This window comes from Synchiropus splendidus, chromosome 1 (genome assembly GCF_027744825.2).
Source record: "Synchiropus splendidus isolate RoL2022-P1 chromosome 1, RoL_Sspl_1.0, whole genome shotgun sequence".
NCBI lineage: Eukaryota > Metazoa > Chordata > Actinopteri > Syngnathiformes > Callionymidae > Synchiropus > Synchiropus splendidus.
The window spans coordinates 27,940,205-27,960,602 of NC_071334.1; the positions used below are offsets into that span (position 1 = coordinate 27,940,205).

Here is a 20,398-nt window from a genome sequence, read left to right on the forward strand (position 1 = left end):
CGTGTCTCGACAAGCTAGCAGATGTGAGTCCTCCAAAAAGCCATCCGACCACATGTATCTTTCTCGCCTTACATCCTCACGCTTGTTTCAGGGCAAGCAAATGGCAGGGGACTCGTTAAAACTTTAATGCACTGTACAATCGCTATAATTGACTGGAGATTTCAAGTTGAATTTATGAAGTCGCCATGAAAGTTTAATGGATCAGCAGTTGTAGAGCCGCGGCGATCTAAATCATCACACTCCTATCTTTGCCTGCCAAGTCCTGCCGTTAGCGTCCCGTGCCCTAGAAAGATGGGCAGATTGCGCCCAAGAAACAAGGCTTGCCGGACGTCTGTTGCACACATTGTACCCAGAGGTCTTTTGCGGAGCGGCACAGTCAGCCTCGAGCACAGAAACCATGATCATTGGCATGGATTCGGGAGCCGAACGTCGAATATCCACAATGCAAGTTTGGGGGTTTTCTTGTGTTGTATTATTCATACCAGCGCGTACAAGATCCCAGTTGCTGTGTAATATAGCATGCTCAGTTAATTATAGAGCAGCTCTCTTGAGGAGAGTATCAGAGATGAATTCACTACCCTGGTTTCTCTGGGTGAGGAGTTGCAGGAAATGATGTGGCGGGAGGTGTATCTGGGTGACTTTCTTATAGACATGAGCCTCTCTTGAAGTGCTTATTATTACTGTTAGTGTTTTGTATTGTAGCAGCCTGAAAAACACGCACCACACTAGAAAAGGTTTAAAGAAGTGAGTGTTGGTAACAGTCAGGTGATGAGTTGTTTTGGTCAAGAGTGACAAAGGCCCTGAAAGTGTTTTGCTTTGTAAGCTTATGATGTGGAGGAGTCAATAGTTTGTATGCAAAATTCTGCACATTCATGGATTTTTGCAGTGTGTTTTTTTATATCCCTTTAGCTCACACCTGTTGCTCTACAGAAGCAGGCTTCTATGTCGGACATCTTTTTCTAAGACTGACCCCGGTTGATAAGGAATACAAATTCAATTTATAGTTTTGTACCTTTCATTTTGTGAATGAAACTAGCTTCAACAGATGCAGCAGTATTGGACTTGACTTTCAACAAAATTCAAGTGTAGGGAAACATAGCTTAAAATACCGTAGAGTTTGAGTTGACTGTGAATTGTCACAACATATCACACTTTTTAATATTCCAGTAGAATTTATAATAGTATTACAGTAGTGTTGTGTTTTAATTTTTTGTTTATTCTTTGTTTTCATTTTTTTCCTTTTGCATTTTTAAAAATGTACTATATATGACACGTCACACACACGCACACACACATATATATATATATATATATAAAATTAAATATATAATGAAAGAAATAAAGAAATAATGCTTTATATATATATATATATATATATATATATATATATATATATATATATATATATATATATATATATATATATATATATATGACTCTTTAACTAATAATTTAAGCATTTGACTTGATGGACTTGATTTTATAATACTTTTGTATGGTTGCCATCTAGCCATTGAGGACGCTTTTGGATTAGCTGTCTTTCAGTTTTATTTTAACTTAAATGTGGTTGGAACAAAAACGGACCTAAAATGAAACAAAGCACTTATAGCATATCCCCCGTCTGACTTGACAGGTAGTGGGACGACATAAAGAGTCGCAGTGTTCAAGCAGTTGCTGTCACTTCTAAATAAATTCCGCCAGTTTCTGCCATGCTGTCTTCACTTCTCAGCATCAGGAGCATACCGATGAGGAGTCCCTGGGGGCCCACTGCAACTCTAAAGAGAAATAGAGTTGGGAATAGAAGGAGCATCAGCCTCATAGCCATCTACTTGTCACAGTCCAGTGCAGTCCAATCAAACCCCTGTCTCATCCCGTGCTGTCTTGTCTCTGGGAGGTGAAGTCGAAGCGGGCAGCTTGAGGCATTATCAGCTGTATTCCCATCACATGCTTATCACAAGTCCCCTTTCTTCTTCTCCATCTTTTTTGGTCGACACTGCTCCTGCCCTGGAAAGTAAACAGTAGCTGTTATCTGGGATGGCAGCATCTGAACCCTGAAGACAGCAAAAACATCTCTGTTTGGTCAAGCCGGATACACATCAAACTAAGTTTATTCCTTGATGTGTGTATGGATGGCACAGTGTGTTATTTGACTTTGTAAAAATTGAATTCTACCCAGAGGTGTCCCTCAGTCACCATCATGTTTGTTCAATATGTCCTGCTATCATCTCCACTTCCCTTCAAAGACATTCTTGAGGAGGTGGACCAGCAACTCAATCTTTAAACTTAAACATAGTTCTGTTGGATGTTTTACTGCATAAGCAGTGTCACGGTTATGGACATTGGTTCATTTGATGTCACATAGGGCAATGGATTAAAGCAGGTTTTAGTTAGTCACTAATCCCCGTGTAGCAAACGCTCTGAAAGACTGTCCCTGCCAATAGTATGCAGCAACCCTGTTGGATTAGTGCCTTAGTCCTCTGTTCTAATCATTGTTTTTACCCAAATATCTTCCTTCTCCTTCTGAGTGAATTAAGCGTAAACAGAAACTGTTGCTGCCCTGCTGTAAAGCCTCATACCACAGGTGTGTTGTCATTGTGTTTCCGTGTTGTGTGGTGCCTCTCCTGGTGTGGGTATCTCATGTTTCTAGACTTGAATTATTTAGATGACAGCCAGCAGGGAGCTACATGATAGCACCAGCGTTGAGTTGAGGGAGGTTGTTGACCGTGTAGGTAGGTAGGATCGTCTATTCTGTTACTTCTCATGATAGGGGTGGTGGTAACCAGATAGCTGAAACCCAGCACGCAGGTATATTTCCCACTTTTGTACCTATCCTCTTTACTGATGCCTAACGCGAGTGAGCAGTCGCACTTTGGTGGCTCTCTGGGCCAGCAAGGGTCTGCTTGGATGAGAGACAAGAGTGAAGAAGATGGTGGCCGCTGTCACTATTGTGGCACCTTCGGAGGGAACGCGGTGCCGCTTATAAGGGGAACTCTTAAACGTCAACTCCATGACAAGAAAGACTCTGTCCGCCATTTGTCTCTGGAAAGGGAGATTCAGGACACTCAGCAGCTGAGAAAGAGCCCGGCAGGTGATCCAAACATAGGTCTGTACCTCCAACGAGTGATGGCAGACAGGAGCTCAGCACTGCCTCAGGATTACTACCACGCTGCAACTACGCTAACTGGCCGGCAGCCTCAGCAGCAACCATTTTATAGGGATAACCAGCACCAGCTCAGCAGATCAGCCTTGCCTTATGGTACGAGTGCTGAGGGTGTGAAGGCTATGTGGGATCAAGGACAAACACGGACCACACCCACCGTGCTGGCGTCTGTTTCTACACCTACAACAGTTCCTCCTCCCCCTCCACCGCCCCCACCTCCTCCACCACCTCCTCCCCCGTCTGTACAGGAGCTGAGCCGTTTGTACAGGGAAACACTTGGATCTAAGTTGATCCAAGACGCCCAGCGTATTAGTGGTAGCTCTCCTACCTCTCTCTACGGGGGCCAGCCCCCTGGTATTTACACTGCTGAGCCACCATTTCACTCTGCTCACCAGGTGTTCAACAACATTGGTTGCTTGTCTCTGGACCCTCACCAACCGGCTACCACCACTTCTTTGGTGGACCCAGCATATCAAGAAATGGACGGAGCACTTCAACGAGGTTATGGAGCCGTAGCCTCCCACAGGCTACCTTATGATCCAAACTATGATCCTAGTGCATCTTTGGTGGCTGCCACAGCTGGAATAGCACCTGTGCCTGCTCAACATCCAAGCGCTGCAGACCCCAAGAAGATGGTGGACCCTTCTTTCTTGGCCTTTTTGAGAGCTGAAGGCTTGGCTGAAAGTACCATCACTCTTTTGCTGCAAAATGGCTTTGACTGCACTGCCATGCTGGGGATGATGGAAGACCATGATGTTCGCTCTGTGGCCCCGAACCTGGCTCAGGCTCGTGTTCTTTCCCGTGTTGTGCTTGGTTGCAAAGCAAGTGGACCTGCAACACGTGCTCGATCGAACAGTTTTAGTCACCGTAACGACCTCTACATGCAACCCCAGGCTTTAAGCATGGACCCTGGCTTATTGCAGCAACATCCCACCACAATCCAAACGGTGTCACCCAGAATGGGAGAGTTTCTTGGAAGGAGACCTAGCAGTGCCCCCTCTCAACACCTCCTGGAGACTGCCACTTATCCTGGAGCACGCCCTCTGGCAGCTGGACCATTCCCCGTAAGCCCCGGAGGATATAGCAGTGCCGTGACTCAGGCAAGACCCTTCTCAATGTACAACGCCCACACTGGCCTTGCCATGTCCGCTCTCAGCCAGCAGCCTCCACCGGCCCCAGGCACTCCTGGAGCAGCACCTAAAACATTTTCTGGGTCCTATTCTCCAATGGAGCTCATGAAAAGACCACCCAACCTACCTCCAACATCGCCGGTGACAGCACAGACCCCACTACACAGCCCGCAGCTTCTCAGAAAAGGGATGAATGCCGCACTCGACACCACGAATGTTCCCGTTTCTACTTCCACCAGTCTTCAAGCACAGAGCTTGAACACCAAGCTGGTGGGACGCCGCACTGGTCCACCAGTCATTGTCTCAACCATGACAACCGCACCTGATACAAGTAAAGCCAAAACTCCCTTTCTATCTTTCTCAATTGTCTGTTTTGTTGTTTGATCAATAGCTTTACTTATTTCTTAAAGCTTTCAGAGTGAATGTTTGCTATTTGAAACGTGCATATAGTAGATGCAGATTTGCTTTCTAGTTGCTCTAAATCAGGTCGACATTTGCAATTTCTTTTCTGGCGTTTGGTGAACTAGACTTAATGGTGTAGTGGCATGTCTGACACGTTTGACAAGTTAAGCAGCTTTGCGCTTTGATTCCTTTTTCTGTTTTTAATTATGCAACTATTAATACATGTATTGCAGCAGGGTTGTGTCATTTCAGTTGGAGGAGGTGGTCTCACTCAGTTTAGATGTTCCCTACGAGTGAGCAATCTGGTTTTATGTAATTCATTAGTCAGAAACTGATTTCCAATTACTGAGGTGGAAAGTGTTTTTATATCTCCCATAACAATGTGAATCATACCTGCCCACAGTCAATATTAACTGGAATATCATCTTTTGTTTTTCTCAGACAGTATTTTCTGTCTTCATTTTGTCCTACATTATCTCCTGATCAGGTGCTTCATCGCTTCAAATCCACTTAGACTAATTGGATTGATGGTTGTGTGCACTATAATACACAACTGTTTTCTCTCCTGTTTTTCGTTTCTTTGCTTTGTAGCTACAATTGGTTTACATATTATCAGCACAAGTAGGCAACCTGCATTGCTTTCTCTTCACACTGTGAGTTGGTAAAAATTGAAATATATTTTTGTCGCAGCTCAAGCTGAGAAGATAATTGAAAGAAGATTTGTAACACTGGCTGCCGCTTCCAGAAAATGGGCGAAATGATAGCTTCACGGTTGAAGAAAATCTGATCTATTAACATGTTGAAGGATTAATTCTGGCTTTTGTCAAGAACAGAATGATGGATTGGTAGTAATGCCTCATTAATGGACCACTGCTAACAACAACAAGATCAAACTTGTCACTTTTTCTCTGACACGTATCACGTTTCATCTTCTGCTCTGGGCAGATGATTATATTCCCCAAATGACCGCTTTCCATTATTATGCTTTATTTCTGACACGAGTTTGACACATTCTTTTTTCGTATTCTGTGGAAATATCCACAGAGCACAAAAGAAGAGTGCTGTGTGAAAAGTGAAACAGCTTGTTGATACTGTATTAGACGCCACACATGCCCTACTTTATTCTGGAACTTCTTTGTGCGCCATTATTTGCTTTTGGCTTTGTTCTCCTGCAGTCATATTAATTTCAACACAATCAAACAACTCTCAGTCCACCCTCAATACCTGCTCTGCATAGTCTGTAAAATAAACTGAATCTTTGATGGAAAATGAGTACCATTGTATTACTGGCTTCATGCAAGTCAGGATGTACCTCGCCATTATCTCTATATCTTCTATACATCTGTGTACTTTAAGTCATGACTGTAGTGGGATTGCTTTCAATGCACTGGCATGAATGCGAAATTCTCTCCTCCTGGGAGCTTGGTCTGACCAGTGGAGGTGTTTCTTCGACGAAGCTGATAGGGAAGAAAGAAATCTTTGAACCAGACTTTAATGCAGTCACCTCTGATCTTGCCTCTCCCTTAATGGGTCTGTGGGATGCTGAGTTCCACCCTAATGACATTTCATGGAGTGAAATCAGAGGTACAATGAAGAGAAGAGAGAGGAGTTGGAACGGAGGTGTTTATCGTTTTCTCGCCTTAAATGTGAAGTTTTGTCAACATCAAGTGACATTTCTTGCTCGTCTTCAGACTTTAATGAGATCCACTAATGTGTGATATTGTGAAGTGGAATAACGTAAGTGTAGAGACACATCAGGTGAAAATGTTATTCTGCTATGTTTTGTATTTGTCTCTGCAGTAACATTAGCTTCTTAAAGGCAAAGCACAACACGCAAACGGGAGGGATGTAAGCACAAAGAGTCACTTCAGCACATGCAATTAGTGCAGGTCATTAAAAGTACATTTTTGATTATTTTCTCTCACTTGTTTTTTTTTTAATTATTATTACTGCAGTTGTATGATGCAGGATTCACTCCATTTCCCCCACTTTAGCCTTGCCTTGTCACACCTGTCCTCTTCATACACACCTTTATCACATGCATGAGCACATTTGGTTGTCTTACTGTATTACTTTTGCCTGCTGTCTATTTATTATTTTCCATGTCTTTGCAAGTCAAATCACAGCCCTTGTGGAAAGGAATTTTGTTCAAAGGTTCTGAAATCTGGTAAACATGCTCACTTAGGAGTTTTCCAAAACCTTGACTGCAGGAAAAACTCTATGTTGCTTGGGCAACCTTACACTCCTCTTGAGATCTTCCTTCTTGCACTGTATGTCTATTTGCTTGCAAGTGCATTATCTGTTTTTTAAGGTTTTCAAACAAGCCTTTTGCATTGGTTCCCCCAAATTTGGCTGGTGGCTGGCTTTCCCATCTTTTCCACATCCATTTAGCACATTGCGGATGCTTTAACACCCCTCGATTCTTGGCTCTTTGCCAGCAATAGTCCGTCAATATGGCAGCAATTCTTTGAATTAAAGCGCTTGATTTTAAAGCGAGCACCAGGATTGAAAATGGTGTCACACGGACCTAAGTTTAAGGATCTTTTAAGAAAGCGTAATGCGGATGGTTAATGAAGACATTTCTCCTCTTCACATTCGCCCTCTCTCTTCCTGAGCCGTACACATCTCAAATGATTGCTCCGCTTTTTTTTCCAAGTCTCTCTGAAGATCGTCCCCTTCTCTGCGGTGTTTTATGTTCAAACATGCATATTGATGAAAAGCTGACACATTATTCTTTTCTGCCCCCACTGAATAAATTGGGAGCTGCTCCGATACAAACCCGTGTTCTTTCATCGTCTCAGATGGCAAATTGTATATTTGCACATTATCATCAGGACGTTCACATTTCCATACGTTTGAATCTCCGCGTCAGGATTTCAAAAGGTCTATCAAAAGTGATAATGTGTCTTGAAATACATTGAACTGAGATGGGCTTTTCCCTTAATTTTTGTGACACTATTGCTCTATATTCAGTTGACGTGGGGGGGGAGTTTTTACATGGGTGCATGTAGGTGGATTGGGGTCTGGAAGGCAGTGGTTCATTGTGCGTGTATGCTTGTGCTTAAATATACATGACTTGTGATCTGAGGCTCAAAGTGCTGTATTTTTGGAAGTATGAAAATTGCTGGATGAACAGATTTATTTGTAGAATGTTTGCGTATTAAGGTGTTTGAATTCCCGTTTGTGCCCAGAATTCAGCTGTTTTGTGTTTTGGGGTAAGCAAGTCTATAAAAAGGTAAAAGAAATGGGCTTTTGTTAAGAATTATTGAAGCATCTTCAGAGTGAAAAATGACCCTGATTGAAGACGTGAAAACATAGTGCACTATTGATTGTTGCGTGTACTGGGTTGTGTGAACAGTGCAGTCACTAGAAGAAGCTAGAGGGGGTTAAATATGTTGAAATGAAGGCACTAGCTAAAGGAATTCACACCTCATAGAACACAGAGCTGTGTTGATGAAAGCGTTCACTCTGAAATTGTCTTTGACAAATGTATTTACACACGGGTGAACCAAGTCTATCTTGTTGATATTTGCCGTCATGAAAGCACAACAGCTTTTCCAGATCTTTCTCGTGTTGTACACACCGGTGTGGGAGGGCCCGGTTGGTGTACTTTTCTCCGCTGGGCATGGACTTGGTCGGCTAAAGCCGTAAGCAGTGTTAATAATGGCATTAAACGGTCGACTCCAGCTTAGTTGCAACAGTTCTCCTTCCAACCAAAGAAGGGAGAGAGTGCCGCATCCGTATTGGTCATGGAGTTGTCCATCAGTGGCGTCGCACAGAGCAGCACAGGTAACTCCAACATCACGTGAAGCCGAGTAGCCTCCTGCGCTAGTTTGGCCCGTAGCCCTGATCGTGTGCATGCGCTGAAGATTAACTGAGGTGGATTTTTGCCTGTCGTCCATAAATAGCGGCACGTGGTTCCCTTATGGAGATAATCCCTGGAATATCTTCAAGTGGGAATTAAGAAGGTGGTGGTGTGTTCAGGGGCGTGGCCTGCAGACTGGAGTTAGACCAGAAGTTGGCACGAGTCTCTCCCTTGATGTATGTGAGCTTATTTCTGTCCTTCTCCGACAGGAATCACCAACACTTATGTAACCCTGCAGCACTGCTCCTCTGGGAATGTGAATGAGATTTTAATTTCCCTGTATGTTTGGAAGGACATTTAGGAGGATGCATGCCTAATGAGCTCTCAGATGTCCTTGGATAAAGAGTCTTCTTCAGGTGCCGCAGCGACACCCGTCATTGCTTGCTTATTGAGAAGCAAAACATTAAGAGTTTATTCAGTAGCTTTCTCATTTTGACACATCTGTTGTTTATGATGTGGGATTCTTTCTGCGCTAGACTTGATTTTGCCATGTTGTAATTTGTTTTTTGCTGTTGTGATTTCAGCAAACATGCAAATGTCATTGAAACTTTGTGGTAATATCAAGTCACTGTATTCGCATGTCGAACATGTATGCAGTTATGGATGAAGAATCAATGATTCATGTTAAGTAGGGGTTTTTCTGAGACACAAATCAGATTACAACGGTAAATATAGAATCCAAACACTGAACCATGACCCCTTTCCATCACATGAGTTAAAGCCTCTTTAGTGGAGGACAACAACGGGTGCTACAAACCAAGACTAAATGTCGAGGGTTTAAGTTGAATCACAAATGATTCTCATTTTGATTGTGTTTCTAATACATAGTCTCTGACTTTAAGTACCGGCCTTGGAGTAGGTGAAGGGGTATTAAAGTAGTCCAATCTTGTGTGGTGTGTTTGTGTGTTTTGCTACAGGCGTCACACATCAGTCATCTTCACTAATCCCCCTGACATGAATGAGATGAGACAGTTGGGCCTGTGTAACATCGGTCGACGTTTCCATTGGTGTACAGTTTGGTTATTTTTTACTTTGCTGCAGCCTCACCACTAGAAAGTTGCTGTTCTGAACTAGGTTTGAGGCAACTCTGGGTTTAGAGTGAGAATGCATGGATTTCCTCTGTATAACCGCAAGATATTGAATGTATAATCTGGCCTCATGAGGGGGATGTATTTCCTTTTAAACAAACACGCAATAAATTAAGCAACCACTAAAATGGACAGAAAGCCTGGCCTGCTTTAAGTTCTTAAGTTGTTTTTTTTTTGTGAGTTTATGAAGCAACACTAGTTGAGTCAGAAGAGAAAGGAAAAGAGAAAATAAATGTGAAATAAAATGTGCTGTTTAAAAAAAAACTGTAAAAGGGCAGATCACATGGGGAAAATGTATAACAAACTAATAAATCAGACACAATAAACAGAGTGTGAATGGAAATAGAAACAAACAAATACACCTACACATCGAGAACAGAAATGTTCCAAAAACAAATCTCACACAAAAGTACTTAGTACAAGTAAGTAAGTACTGTTGTTACAATTAGCTATTTGATAGGGCTAAACAGTACAAACGGTGACAGATGACCAAAAAGTCAGACTCATCGCATTAAAAGAGCTGCACCAGAGATGACAAACAAAAGTCAATCAACAAAAAAACTGTCATCACATGATAAGTGGAAACGCAAAATATTGATTTTTAAAACCAAAAGAAAAAAAATACACGAAGAAAAAAGCATAGCAAAGTTAGATTGACCAGAAAAAACACAAGGTGAAAAACATTTGAAAAGTTCAAATCATAAATGATAATAATAAATGGCAGTAGGTCAGTAGCAACTGCATTTGAAGCCTGTCAAGAAGACTGTATTTCTCCCCGCTCTACTTTATTGAATGATCTGCCTGCATGAGACGGACGGCCTCTTAAAATCTTATCTCCTCACCGTCCCTCTGTCATGTGTCTCCAGTTTCCAGAGAAACTGTTTAAACTTACATGAAGTGTCTCTGCCTGGCTGCCGTGTTGTTTGTGTTTCCAAGGACACACGGCAGGAAAATATATACATTTTCCACTTCCACTATAAAAAGTCGGAAGAAAGCGATACAGAGCTTTGTCCTCCCCGACCAGGCTGGATAAGCTGTGGTGGATCTCTCCAACCAATCCGTTGTGGTCCACTCTAGGGTTAATGGTTTCTCAGAAGCAGCCTACTTAAGGAAGAGAGAAGGTGGAACAGCTGTTCTGCTCATGCTTGTGACACTTCAGTGTGCTTGTGTGGCTGCCGAGTTCTTGTTGTGTCTGGACTGGAGAGTTTTCGATCAGAAGTCTAGACCTTTTATTCTCTCTGTCCTTATGTAATTGCCCTCAAGTAGAGGTTACAGCTGACACTATATGGACCACAATGGCATCTTATTTATATTTGTTATTAATTGTCTCAAGAAAATGTTTGCTGCTTTTATTCTACTAGAATCAAAGTTACAATCCAGTTCTTATGTCCCAACTTGTCTTTGACTCTGCTTCTGTTTTGTTCACTTCTCTTCCTGTGGTCGCTCAAACGCACACACACACACACACACACACACTTTCATATGATCTCCCCAATTATCCCTTGTCATTTCTGCACAACATTATTTCTCCGCGCAGCAGCTGGGCAGGAGATTGGTTTTATGCTCCACGGCTGCATCTGTTGATATGGACAACTTCCTCTGCACACCTCCCTCACCTCCTTTTCTGTATCACTTCTAACTGCCTGACTGGTGGGCAGGTCACCCTGAATAATTCATCAGTGTGAAAATGAAAAAGCTCACAGATATTGAATATCTGCTCTGGAGTGATGGCCAAACTGATGTTTATTTTACAGCTGAGAAAAGTTGATCACGTGACCCACTCATACCTCACACATTGAATAACCCAACCACATGTATTAATAGATTTGTGTTATTCAAGTATTGATGATTTTGCGAAGGACACATTTTAAACCTATTACAGGCTAATTTAAGTACTCCATGGAGATGGGAGCCCCTGGAAAGGTCCCCAGTCCAACCAGACAGCTGCTCAAACATGCACTCTCACAGGTGGACCAGGTGAGGCCATTTTATTGTTAATGCTTGCGCCTCAAAATGAATAAACAGAATATATTAAAAAAGAAAACACCTTGTAACTAACTGCATTTCAATCATACGTGTTGCCCATAATTCTGAAAGTTAATCACCACTTTACTTTACTTTAACTCAATATTTTAAAATATGATCATAAATATGCAATGAAATACCATATTTAAAGCATCTTCAATGTCATGACACTTTCTAATGTATTAAGAATGAATTGAAGTTACCTTTACCAGTAATAAGATTGTTTTTTTTTCTGACTTCTATTCCGTCATAATCTACTAAAACTAAAAACCTTGGTCACCTTTCATTGTACAACCTAAGTGAGTTGACCACCTGTCAACATTTGCTTCTTTCTGAAAAAAAAAAAAACAAACACAAAATTCTGTCAACCTGTTCTGATGTCCTTGCATCCGCTCAGCTCTCCTTAAAGATGTGATTCTTCCTAAAACGAGTTTTCATTGCGGCCATCCAGATCGACCGGTTGTCATATTTCTCCCTCCCATGTGGCCGTCTGTGTTTCTCTATTGTCCTGCCGGCTCTTTTGTCCTGCGGTTTGATCCGTGGCCCGTGCTGCTAATCAATGCTACCGGTTGCCATCCATTGAACTGGGCGGCCAACAAGCTCAGCGGGGACTCTGCAAGCACGTCCCATGTGGAAGTATAGACAACTGGCGGGAGCGATGAAAGAGCTTCTTAAAGCTGTATGGCTGCTCCGTGTGAAGAATTGCAGCCTCTGCCATGAAGCATTGTGTTCAACGTTTGATCAACTGTAGTACAGTGTAGGTTATGAAAGTTTCAATCCTACACTAGTATTTAAAGATCTATTGTTGTCTTACTTTATTACTTTTAAGAAAGATTCATGTCCACCTGCCGACTGTTTGGTTTAAATAAACCCGCTGTGTATAATATTTAGTGTAGAATTGAGTCCCACATCTACTGTGACATTCAATATGATAAGACATGCCTCTCACGAGAGAAAACATGCTAAAAAAAAAAGCTATTTTTCTTATTCTGCTCAGCCCAGTTAATAGTTTATGTTGGATACGGTGAAACCCATCACCTGAGCTGGAAGTAAGCTGGCTGGTCCAGGTGTCATGTGGCTGCAGTTCACGGAGGAGCAGTGAGGAGTGGGCTCCTGATGCTGGAAGAAGTGTGAAATATCATCCCTCTGGTGCATAAGTAGGTGGGTTTGGGGGAGGTGGGTGTTGAAAATGACCATAACTCTGGAGCAAAGTGATCTTTAAATGGCTGTAAGTGGACACCTTTTAGTACGCGAGGGCCGACTCCTGGTTGACAAGACCTTGCGACCCTGCTGTATTTAATGTAATGGAGCACAGCTGGGCCGCTGCCTGGATGGGTTAATAGCCATGTGACAGCTTAGGGAGGGAAAACCGGTTCGCCTCTCGGTGTGTGTGTGTGTGTGTGTTTTACTTGCTCGTACAAGCAGGGGCCGCTCTTGGGAGGGTGCAACTCTGCTGCATCTCCAGTCCGCCTGCCAGGCCAGATGGCTCCTGTCATAGGGAGAGGCGGAGGACTGATGGAAGGAGATGGAAAGGAGGCGCTCTTAACGTTGCCAGAGTGGCCGGTCCCCAGAGCCACCACATCTGGAGGCCACCTGCAGCTGCTCCCCCCGCTTGAGTCGCCATCCACCCTCATTTCTTTTTGTCATTTTAACACTTTCACTGTGTGTTTGATTTCCCCGTGTTTTTGAGTGTGTCGCTGTTATTGAGAGGAGGTGGAGGAGGAGGAGGAGGAGGAGGGAATGATGGCATGGAAGTGTTTTATTTTATCGCTGCACCAGAGAGCTGTTTTGCATTTTCTCCCAGAGTCAAATATCTTTCTAAGGCTTCTTCCACACTGCTGTCAAATCTGTTTACTTTGACAAGCGTGTTGCTATCAACAACATCTATACATCTATACCTTTGATAGTGGAGTTGTGTGTAGAACATACATTGACTAAACTGCTGGCTGAGTGGCATGGCAAGCAAAAAGTAGCCGATTCATTTACAAGATTCATCTTTCCTTAGCTATAGATGTTTCATGTGTGGTGGTCATTGCTTTTAAAACCTTTATTGTCAGAAGTGTCATTTAGTAATCAAAATGTGTAACTTTAACACATACCCTTGTTGCTTAGTGTCACACACTTTCTTGCATGTGTGTTGATGCTCTTGCTTAGTATGTAACTCAGTTACAAACAAGACCATCCTAGCAAAGTACAAGAACCACGTGACCTCTTTATACGTAAGTAACTACTGAACAAAGTGGCCGATTCATTATCCAATGTGTGCAGTGCTTTTGTCGGTAACTGTCTGGCAGATGACTTGAATAACACTAACAGGTTAAAGATTTGATGTGGTGAAGGGTTTGTCAGAAAGGTGTAAGAAAGTACAGTACTTTGTTCATCATGATCAAGGTAATCCTAAAGTCTTTTTTGAGTACTACTTGGTACTGCCACACCTTCTCCATTCTTCACAATATTTCATTTTTTTTTAAGTATGTTTACTTCTGTAATGTATATCAATGTTTTCTGTTTGAAACTTGCTACTCTCCTTGGCATTCTATAAGATGTGGTGACCTATTCTTCTTGGTTAGAAGCCAAATCTCTTGACTGGTCAAACATTAACGTTGGAAATGCCCCTTAAAATGGAAAGCTACAGCCATTCATTGGTGGAGAGTAAATCCCTTTGCCTCCCCTTAAAATACATGCTCTCATTTGCATCCTCATGGTGTAATTTATCCCTCCTGTTCTGATTTCCTTTCCAAAATCTCTGTCGCTCATCTTTTCATTGCCGGTCCTCCTCGTTCCATAGGGATGGGAACGTGGGAGGGGACAAGGCAGAGAAAACAAAAGCGGAGAGCAGTGTTGACTCAGGGCTGTTATCTGGAATGCTGCTGAGCGGGCAGGGGCTCTGGTGTCTATCTGTGGGTGGGGGGTTATTTACCCTGGCGGCTGCTGCCGCCATGGCAGGTGCCTCTCAGTGGATCAACCTGGGCCTCTTAGACAAATAGTCTCCTCCTGGCACCAACATCCAGTTGCAGACCTCAAATTTTAAGAAGTGGCGACAGTGTCAGTAGGATAGTTAATGATTAAACTACCTAGCTTGTTTAGAGATATCAGGTGGATGGTGATGCTTTTACTTTTCTGTTTTATGAAGCAAAAGGTCCAGACTAAGTTGAGTATATATATATATATATATATATATATATATATATATATATATATATATATATATATATATAATGTAAGTAATGAATACAGTTGAATGGTGCGACAAGTCTTCTTCCTGATGTTTATTATCTAGAGTCCCTGACACAGTGAGATGTGAGATCTGGCCTCCTCTCTTTACGGCCCCCTGCGACGTTCAATCATCAGGCGTCAAATCAACAGGTGACCCCGACGTGTTCAGCCGAGAGCTGCAGTTCAACTTCCACTTCACTTTCCTCAAATCCCTTTAAGTGCTTTAATGGGATTTAGCTGGTCTTTACATCCGACGACCTTTAAGCAGCCCAGTTTCAATTCCTACAGCAAAAAGATGCTTACAGTATAATTAGGTCGTTTATGGAAGGGGAGTAAATCCGCAGACGTTAAGAAGGATCGGGCCATTTGTCGAGTCCCCCAGAGCGAGACCGCCACTCTTGATGTCTCAATGTAGGAAAGGTCACAACTTTAAGCCGTGGGGAGACTTTTGAATTATTTTATCGCTGGTGCTTGGAAAACGAAATGGTGTTTTCACAGCGATATGTGACTTGAATAAGTAAGTTTTCAAGATTAAAAACGGCTGAAATGGTAAATCATAAATATGAGCAGGAAAGTTGATGTTTTAAATCTAATATCTACACAAGTCAGTATTTAATAGCGTGTTATTATACATGAAATATTCAAGCAGAATCTGTATTGTTGTTAGCGTAATTTTACAACAGACATGAATCGTTTTTAAAAGTCAGATCTCTGTGTGTGTACTTTTTTGCAACTCGCAACGAGTTCTTGGAAACACCTACTTGTGGGGACATTTTGCATTGTAGGGGCTTTAACACAGACATTTTGATTGGATTTAAAGTCCTGTTTGAGGTTAGCTATTTGTTTTGTATGGTTAGGTGTGGGGTGTGAGGCAGGGGGAGGCATGACAGCAATGAGTGGCCCCCACAAGGATAGATATGTCGAGTAGAAAAAAACATAGACAGAAGCTTCAGATGGAAAAAGCAGAACCAAAGAAAAGATTCCACTACAGGTAGAGAAAATGAACGAAATAAGAGGTTCAGTGATCCGTTATGATCAGTGTCGTTCGACCTTTTGACCTGTGGCTGGCAAGTCATCAGACTCCATTCACAAACTCTCCAGTTGTCTGTGATACCCCCACCTCTTCCTGCTTTTCTTCTGGCTGTTTAATATTCACTGGCCAGACTGTCTGTGTCTTCTTGAAAAGCTGCGGTCCGCCACGTTCCATATTAACATATTGCTGTCAGTCCCCCCTCCCGAAACCCCACCCTGTCGTCCTGCACTGATGTTAGTGGAGAGTGAAAGATCAGAGGGGCAACCGTGTCCTCCGTCTACATCAAGAGTGTGGTCGGCAGGCAGGAAGTGGGGGCTGCCGCTGCTTTGATGGTCACACTTTCTCAGATGTGTCGCTGTCGCCTGTCTCGCCGTGTCTCTGCTCGAGGAAAAGCAGGCCTGATAAGTCGCCTAAACACGCACTGATGCACACGCATTGGCACCCCCTCGCCCGCCACCTCTCCGAGTCTGAACGGGTCAATCCACCTTTCCACTTTACTGTCACTGATAACCAGTTCTGGCATGTGGCGGCGCCAAGCTTTTTGTTTTTCACTCAAGCTTGTCATGCAGCCGCTGAGGTGTTTGTGTGTGGGTGCATGTGGTGTCCCTGGCCAGACTGCAGAGTTGCTTACATTGTTATTCTAAACAGGGTGTGTTTTCAGTCTTCCTCGTCGCTCCGCCAAACCATCCGTCACTCCGGGTTACAAAACTGTGAACTTGACACATTTGTCTCCGAAGGCCTGCCCTGACGGTGCGCAGGAAATAGCCAAGCACAGTGTCACGTTTGAGTCCTTTGAAAGTCTACAGTGAGAGAAGCTTGGTGAAAGGTGTGGGGTTCTGCAAAGCAGTCAGTCCCAGCCATTCAGGGTAACCACAGCCTTGATGCCGAGTCACCGACTTTCCTTCCGTTGACTTCTATTGATAGACCACCGCAGACGATGAACACGCCACAAGAGCTTCTGTTTTGGCAGAAATGCCTTCACAGGTTTTCAGCTGGATGCTGTGTGCAACATTGACAAATAGCATCTGTACCAACTCCATTTGTCAGTTATTCAATGCTGAGAGTTTTGAAGAGAAAAGCTTGTTGTTGCTTGTTTATAGTTTAGTTAGTATGAAAAAATTACATTACATTTTCTGTCTCAATTATGTTTTGAATATTAGTGACATGTCAGAATTTGTCATGGTGTTAGCCTTGGCTCATTGGTTCTGACTTACCCGTTTTGACTCTGTATTTCATGATAGTACAACCTTGACAGAGAACGTTTCCAGAGGCCGCTCGTATTGAGCAATATTGGCTTGAGTAAATAATCAGTAGTGGCAGGCTTATTGGTGTTGTCTTTTCTAATCATCAGGTGTTGTCCCGGGAGATCATTTATATTAAATTCATATAAAGAATAGGAAGATTTTTCATGTTCAGATGTTGTATAAGCAATATCTTAAATGAGAAAAGTACTCAGAGAGCGCAGAGCTATAAACTACACAGTTCTCACCCAATATTATTGATGTTATATTATCCATCTAATGACATGCATGTTTTTGGGTTAGGGTTAGTACTAATGTAGTAATTCCATTGATATCATTAATAATTATTCAAATAATCTTCAGTGTTCTGGAACTCGCTCGCACAACATGCACACTGAACAGCAACAATTTAGTGCAGCACATGCTGCAAATCTGACAGCAGAGAGTGACAAGTCCTTCAGCAGATTTGTGGGTGCCCATGGTGATCTGGAACGCTACCAAGATCATCTGGTCCCATTTTCAACACCTGAAGATTTCATGTGAATTCAGTTTTTTTAATGCACTCACACATTGACATTTTGTTTATGCAGTTCATTCCCAATTGCTTGTGCCGATATATGATCATAGTGATAATAATAAAACTTGATTCACACAAACGCAGCAGTGTTGAATGAAACACAAATCTGTTGTCATTGAACAATGTCACTTGATAACATTCTATAAATATTTGGACCCATCTCTAGTCTAAACTAATACTAGCAATGGAATTGGTCTCTTTGACGTTGAGATGTTTTCGTGATGAGTATCCACATAAATGCATTCTTTTTCTCAGTTCTGATAAGATGGCAGAATGCCTGAGTTCACCAGATTGATATGTACGAAGTGAGCAGCCTTGCTCAAGGGCAGGTTGTCTGTGTGGATGATTGGTAACAAGCAATTGGTGAGTCGCTCTTCGACAACCTGATGTGGTTTTTGAGTGTTTATTTGGCTGCAGCGTCGTAAACGAAACACACTGCAGTTGTTCCACATCACTTATGGCGTTGGTCACACTGCGCCGGTGGCAACAGTTTCGGGGTGTAGGAGCAGGGAGGTGGGCTATTCTTAAACACAGTGGATTCAGATCAGAAATAAAAAATGGGAGAAGAAAAAGAAAGAGGAGGGAAAAAGGGGGAGGAGGGATCCTGCATGAGTGTGTTCTGCGTGTGGATGAAGTGAATTGAACACAACCGGGGAGTAAAAGACCTCTGCGTGCTGGAGCCGGAGCTTTTATCAGGATTTTTTTTCCCCATTTAAATCATCAGCTGAGACAAAGATCTTCAGCGACAGAGAGTGAAAGAGAGAGAGGGAGTGAATAGATGACAGCCGAGGAAGCGGCACGCTGAGTTTCCAGCCGTCGCACTCTGTTCTTCCTGGGAGATTTTTTTTTTTTTAAAGGACAAAAGCCGTCCCTCTTCATCCTGATACCATCTCCAGTGAAAGGACACCACTGCTGGACGGTGCGATTCCTCCCTCGCAGGCATGGAGGGATGACGATGATGCTCTGCAAAAACCCCTTCCTCTCATCTACACACCAAGAAGAGCAACTCCGCTGAGAGGGGGAGGGTGAATTCCCTCTGTGGATTATCGTGGATGGTCCTGACACTTCCTCTTTTTTGGGTATTTTCTCTCCTCTTGCCCCCCCGCCCTCCTCCCGTGCGCTCGCAACTCTGCACTGTGATGTGTAGTTTGTAAGCCGAAGAATGTGGAGGCAACATTTTCCAGGCAAGCAGCATGTTTCCTGTTTTCTTTTTCTGGATGTCTAATAAAGTCTGGCATGTGGGAGGTGGGAGGGGGATCGAGGAGACGGTCGGGGGGAGTGAGATTGAGAGAGTGTGCGCTCTCTACCGTCTTGTCGCTTCGGTTGGCGCTCAGTCCAAGTGTGTTGTCATTCTCAGGTCCGCCCATCCTGCTGCACTTTGCTCCATGCTTTCACTTCCTCTGCAAAGAATAAAAGAGCGGGAACGAGAGAGAGGGGCCAGCGAGGCTGCTGACACCCGCTTTTGTCCCATGGTGGGCTTATAAAAAAAACAGGCGTGCGCTCATTTTCTTGGCAGGGGTTGGATTGGTGTGGCGGGCAGCCGGGTGGGGCACTGGCAGTGTGGGACAAGTGGCCTTTGTGTGCAACATTTGGGAAAGTGAGGGGAGGGAGGAGCGGCCAACAAAGGGTGCTTATACCCACCCACCCCCTTTTTCCTCGCCCTCTAATGCCGTGACCTGGTGCTGTCACTGGTCTCAATGTGCGAGGGTTAGGGCCGTAGTAAATTCATCCTCGCTGGAGTCAGGCTATGCGAGGAAACTCCAGCAGAACCAAACAAAGTGCTGGTTGACCCGCCTGCACATCTGTGCTGAATGCCGAGCTCCCCGGTCGCCCCACTGTGGAACTCTTGGCGGGCGTCCCGGATGGTGTGTGGGTTTCTGTTCCGTTGCTCAAGCCACATTCTTGCTGCTGTCGTGGGCACGAGCTCGTGCACGTACCAAGTTTCCTGTTGTTTAATAACCAGCAGCTGACTGTAGAGCGCAGTCGGCATCTTGAGCAGGTATTTGGTGATGGAAATTCCTGATATACAAATGATGGTTAAATGTCAACAGTCAAGTTCCAGAATGAAACGCTGCATTTATAATCATTAATTCTCTGTGATGGTTCCTGGGTTACTGGGTCAGATCCGTTACAGAGTGACAGCCAAACTACTCAATTTAACTCACGTTTTTTGACTTTGAAAAGTCACACACAGACACAATGAGAAAATCTCACTTCAGCAAAGTCTTGTTGACTGATGCTATTCATATACCATGATTCATATACACGGGTGCTAATAACATATATTTTTGAATACCTTACATTTTAAAATTAATAATTTGCTAGAAATTTTACATTACAAAATATTTTGAGAATTTGTTGGGGGTGATGTCTTATCTTTTCCTCTGAAGTTCAACATCAACAGGTTTCTATTAAAAAAACATTCTGAATGAAAAAAATGTAAAAAAATAAATAATAAAAATAAATGTCAAATAAAGTAAAAATAAGTCGCAACCTGTACTTTTAATCCATGAAGATCTTCACATAATAATCTGATAATGATGACTAAATAATCTTGTTAAATATTTGAACTGTATCATTATCATCTGACACAATATTTAGACCCCCTCTGAATGCCAGACGTAAATGGGTGACATCTTGACTAGATGCATCTCCATCTGG

At 43.1% G+C, this 20,398-nt stretch overlaps 1 protein-coding gene across 6 annotated transcripts in view; it reads left to right on the forward strand.

Moving 5' to 3' along the window:
• Positions 1–20,398, forward strand: part of ctbp2l (C-terminal binding protein 2, like) — an 88,431-nt gene that overhangs the window by 50,160 nt on the left and 17,873 nt on the right. The window contains exon 1 of one of the 6 annotated variants that reach the window (XM_053861427.1): positions 1,569–4,621. The exons of 2 other annotated variants lie outside the window; for them this stretch is intronic. In XM_053861427.1, coding sequence (XP_053717402.1) covers positions 2,842–4,621 — 1,780 coding nt within the window. In that variant the 5' untranslated portion in view covers positions 1,569–2,841. 3 more of the 6 variants (XM_053861333.1, XM_053861690.1, XM_053861779.1) reach the window with 3 other exon arrangements.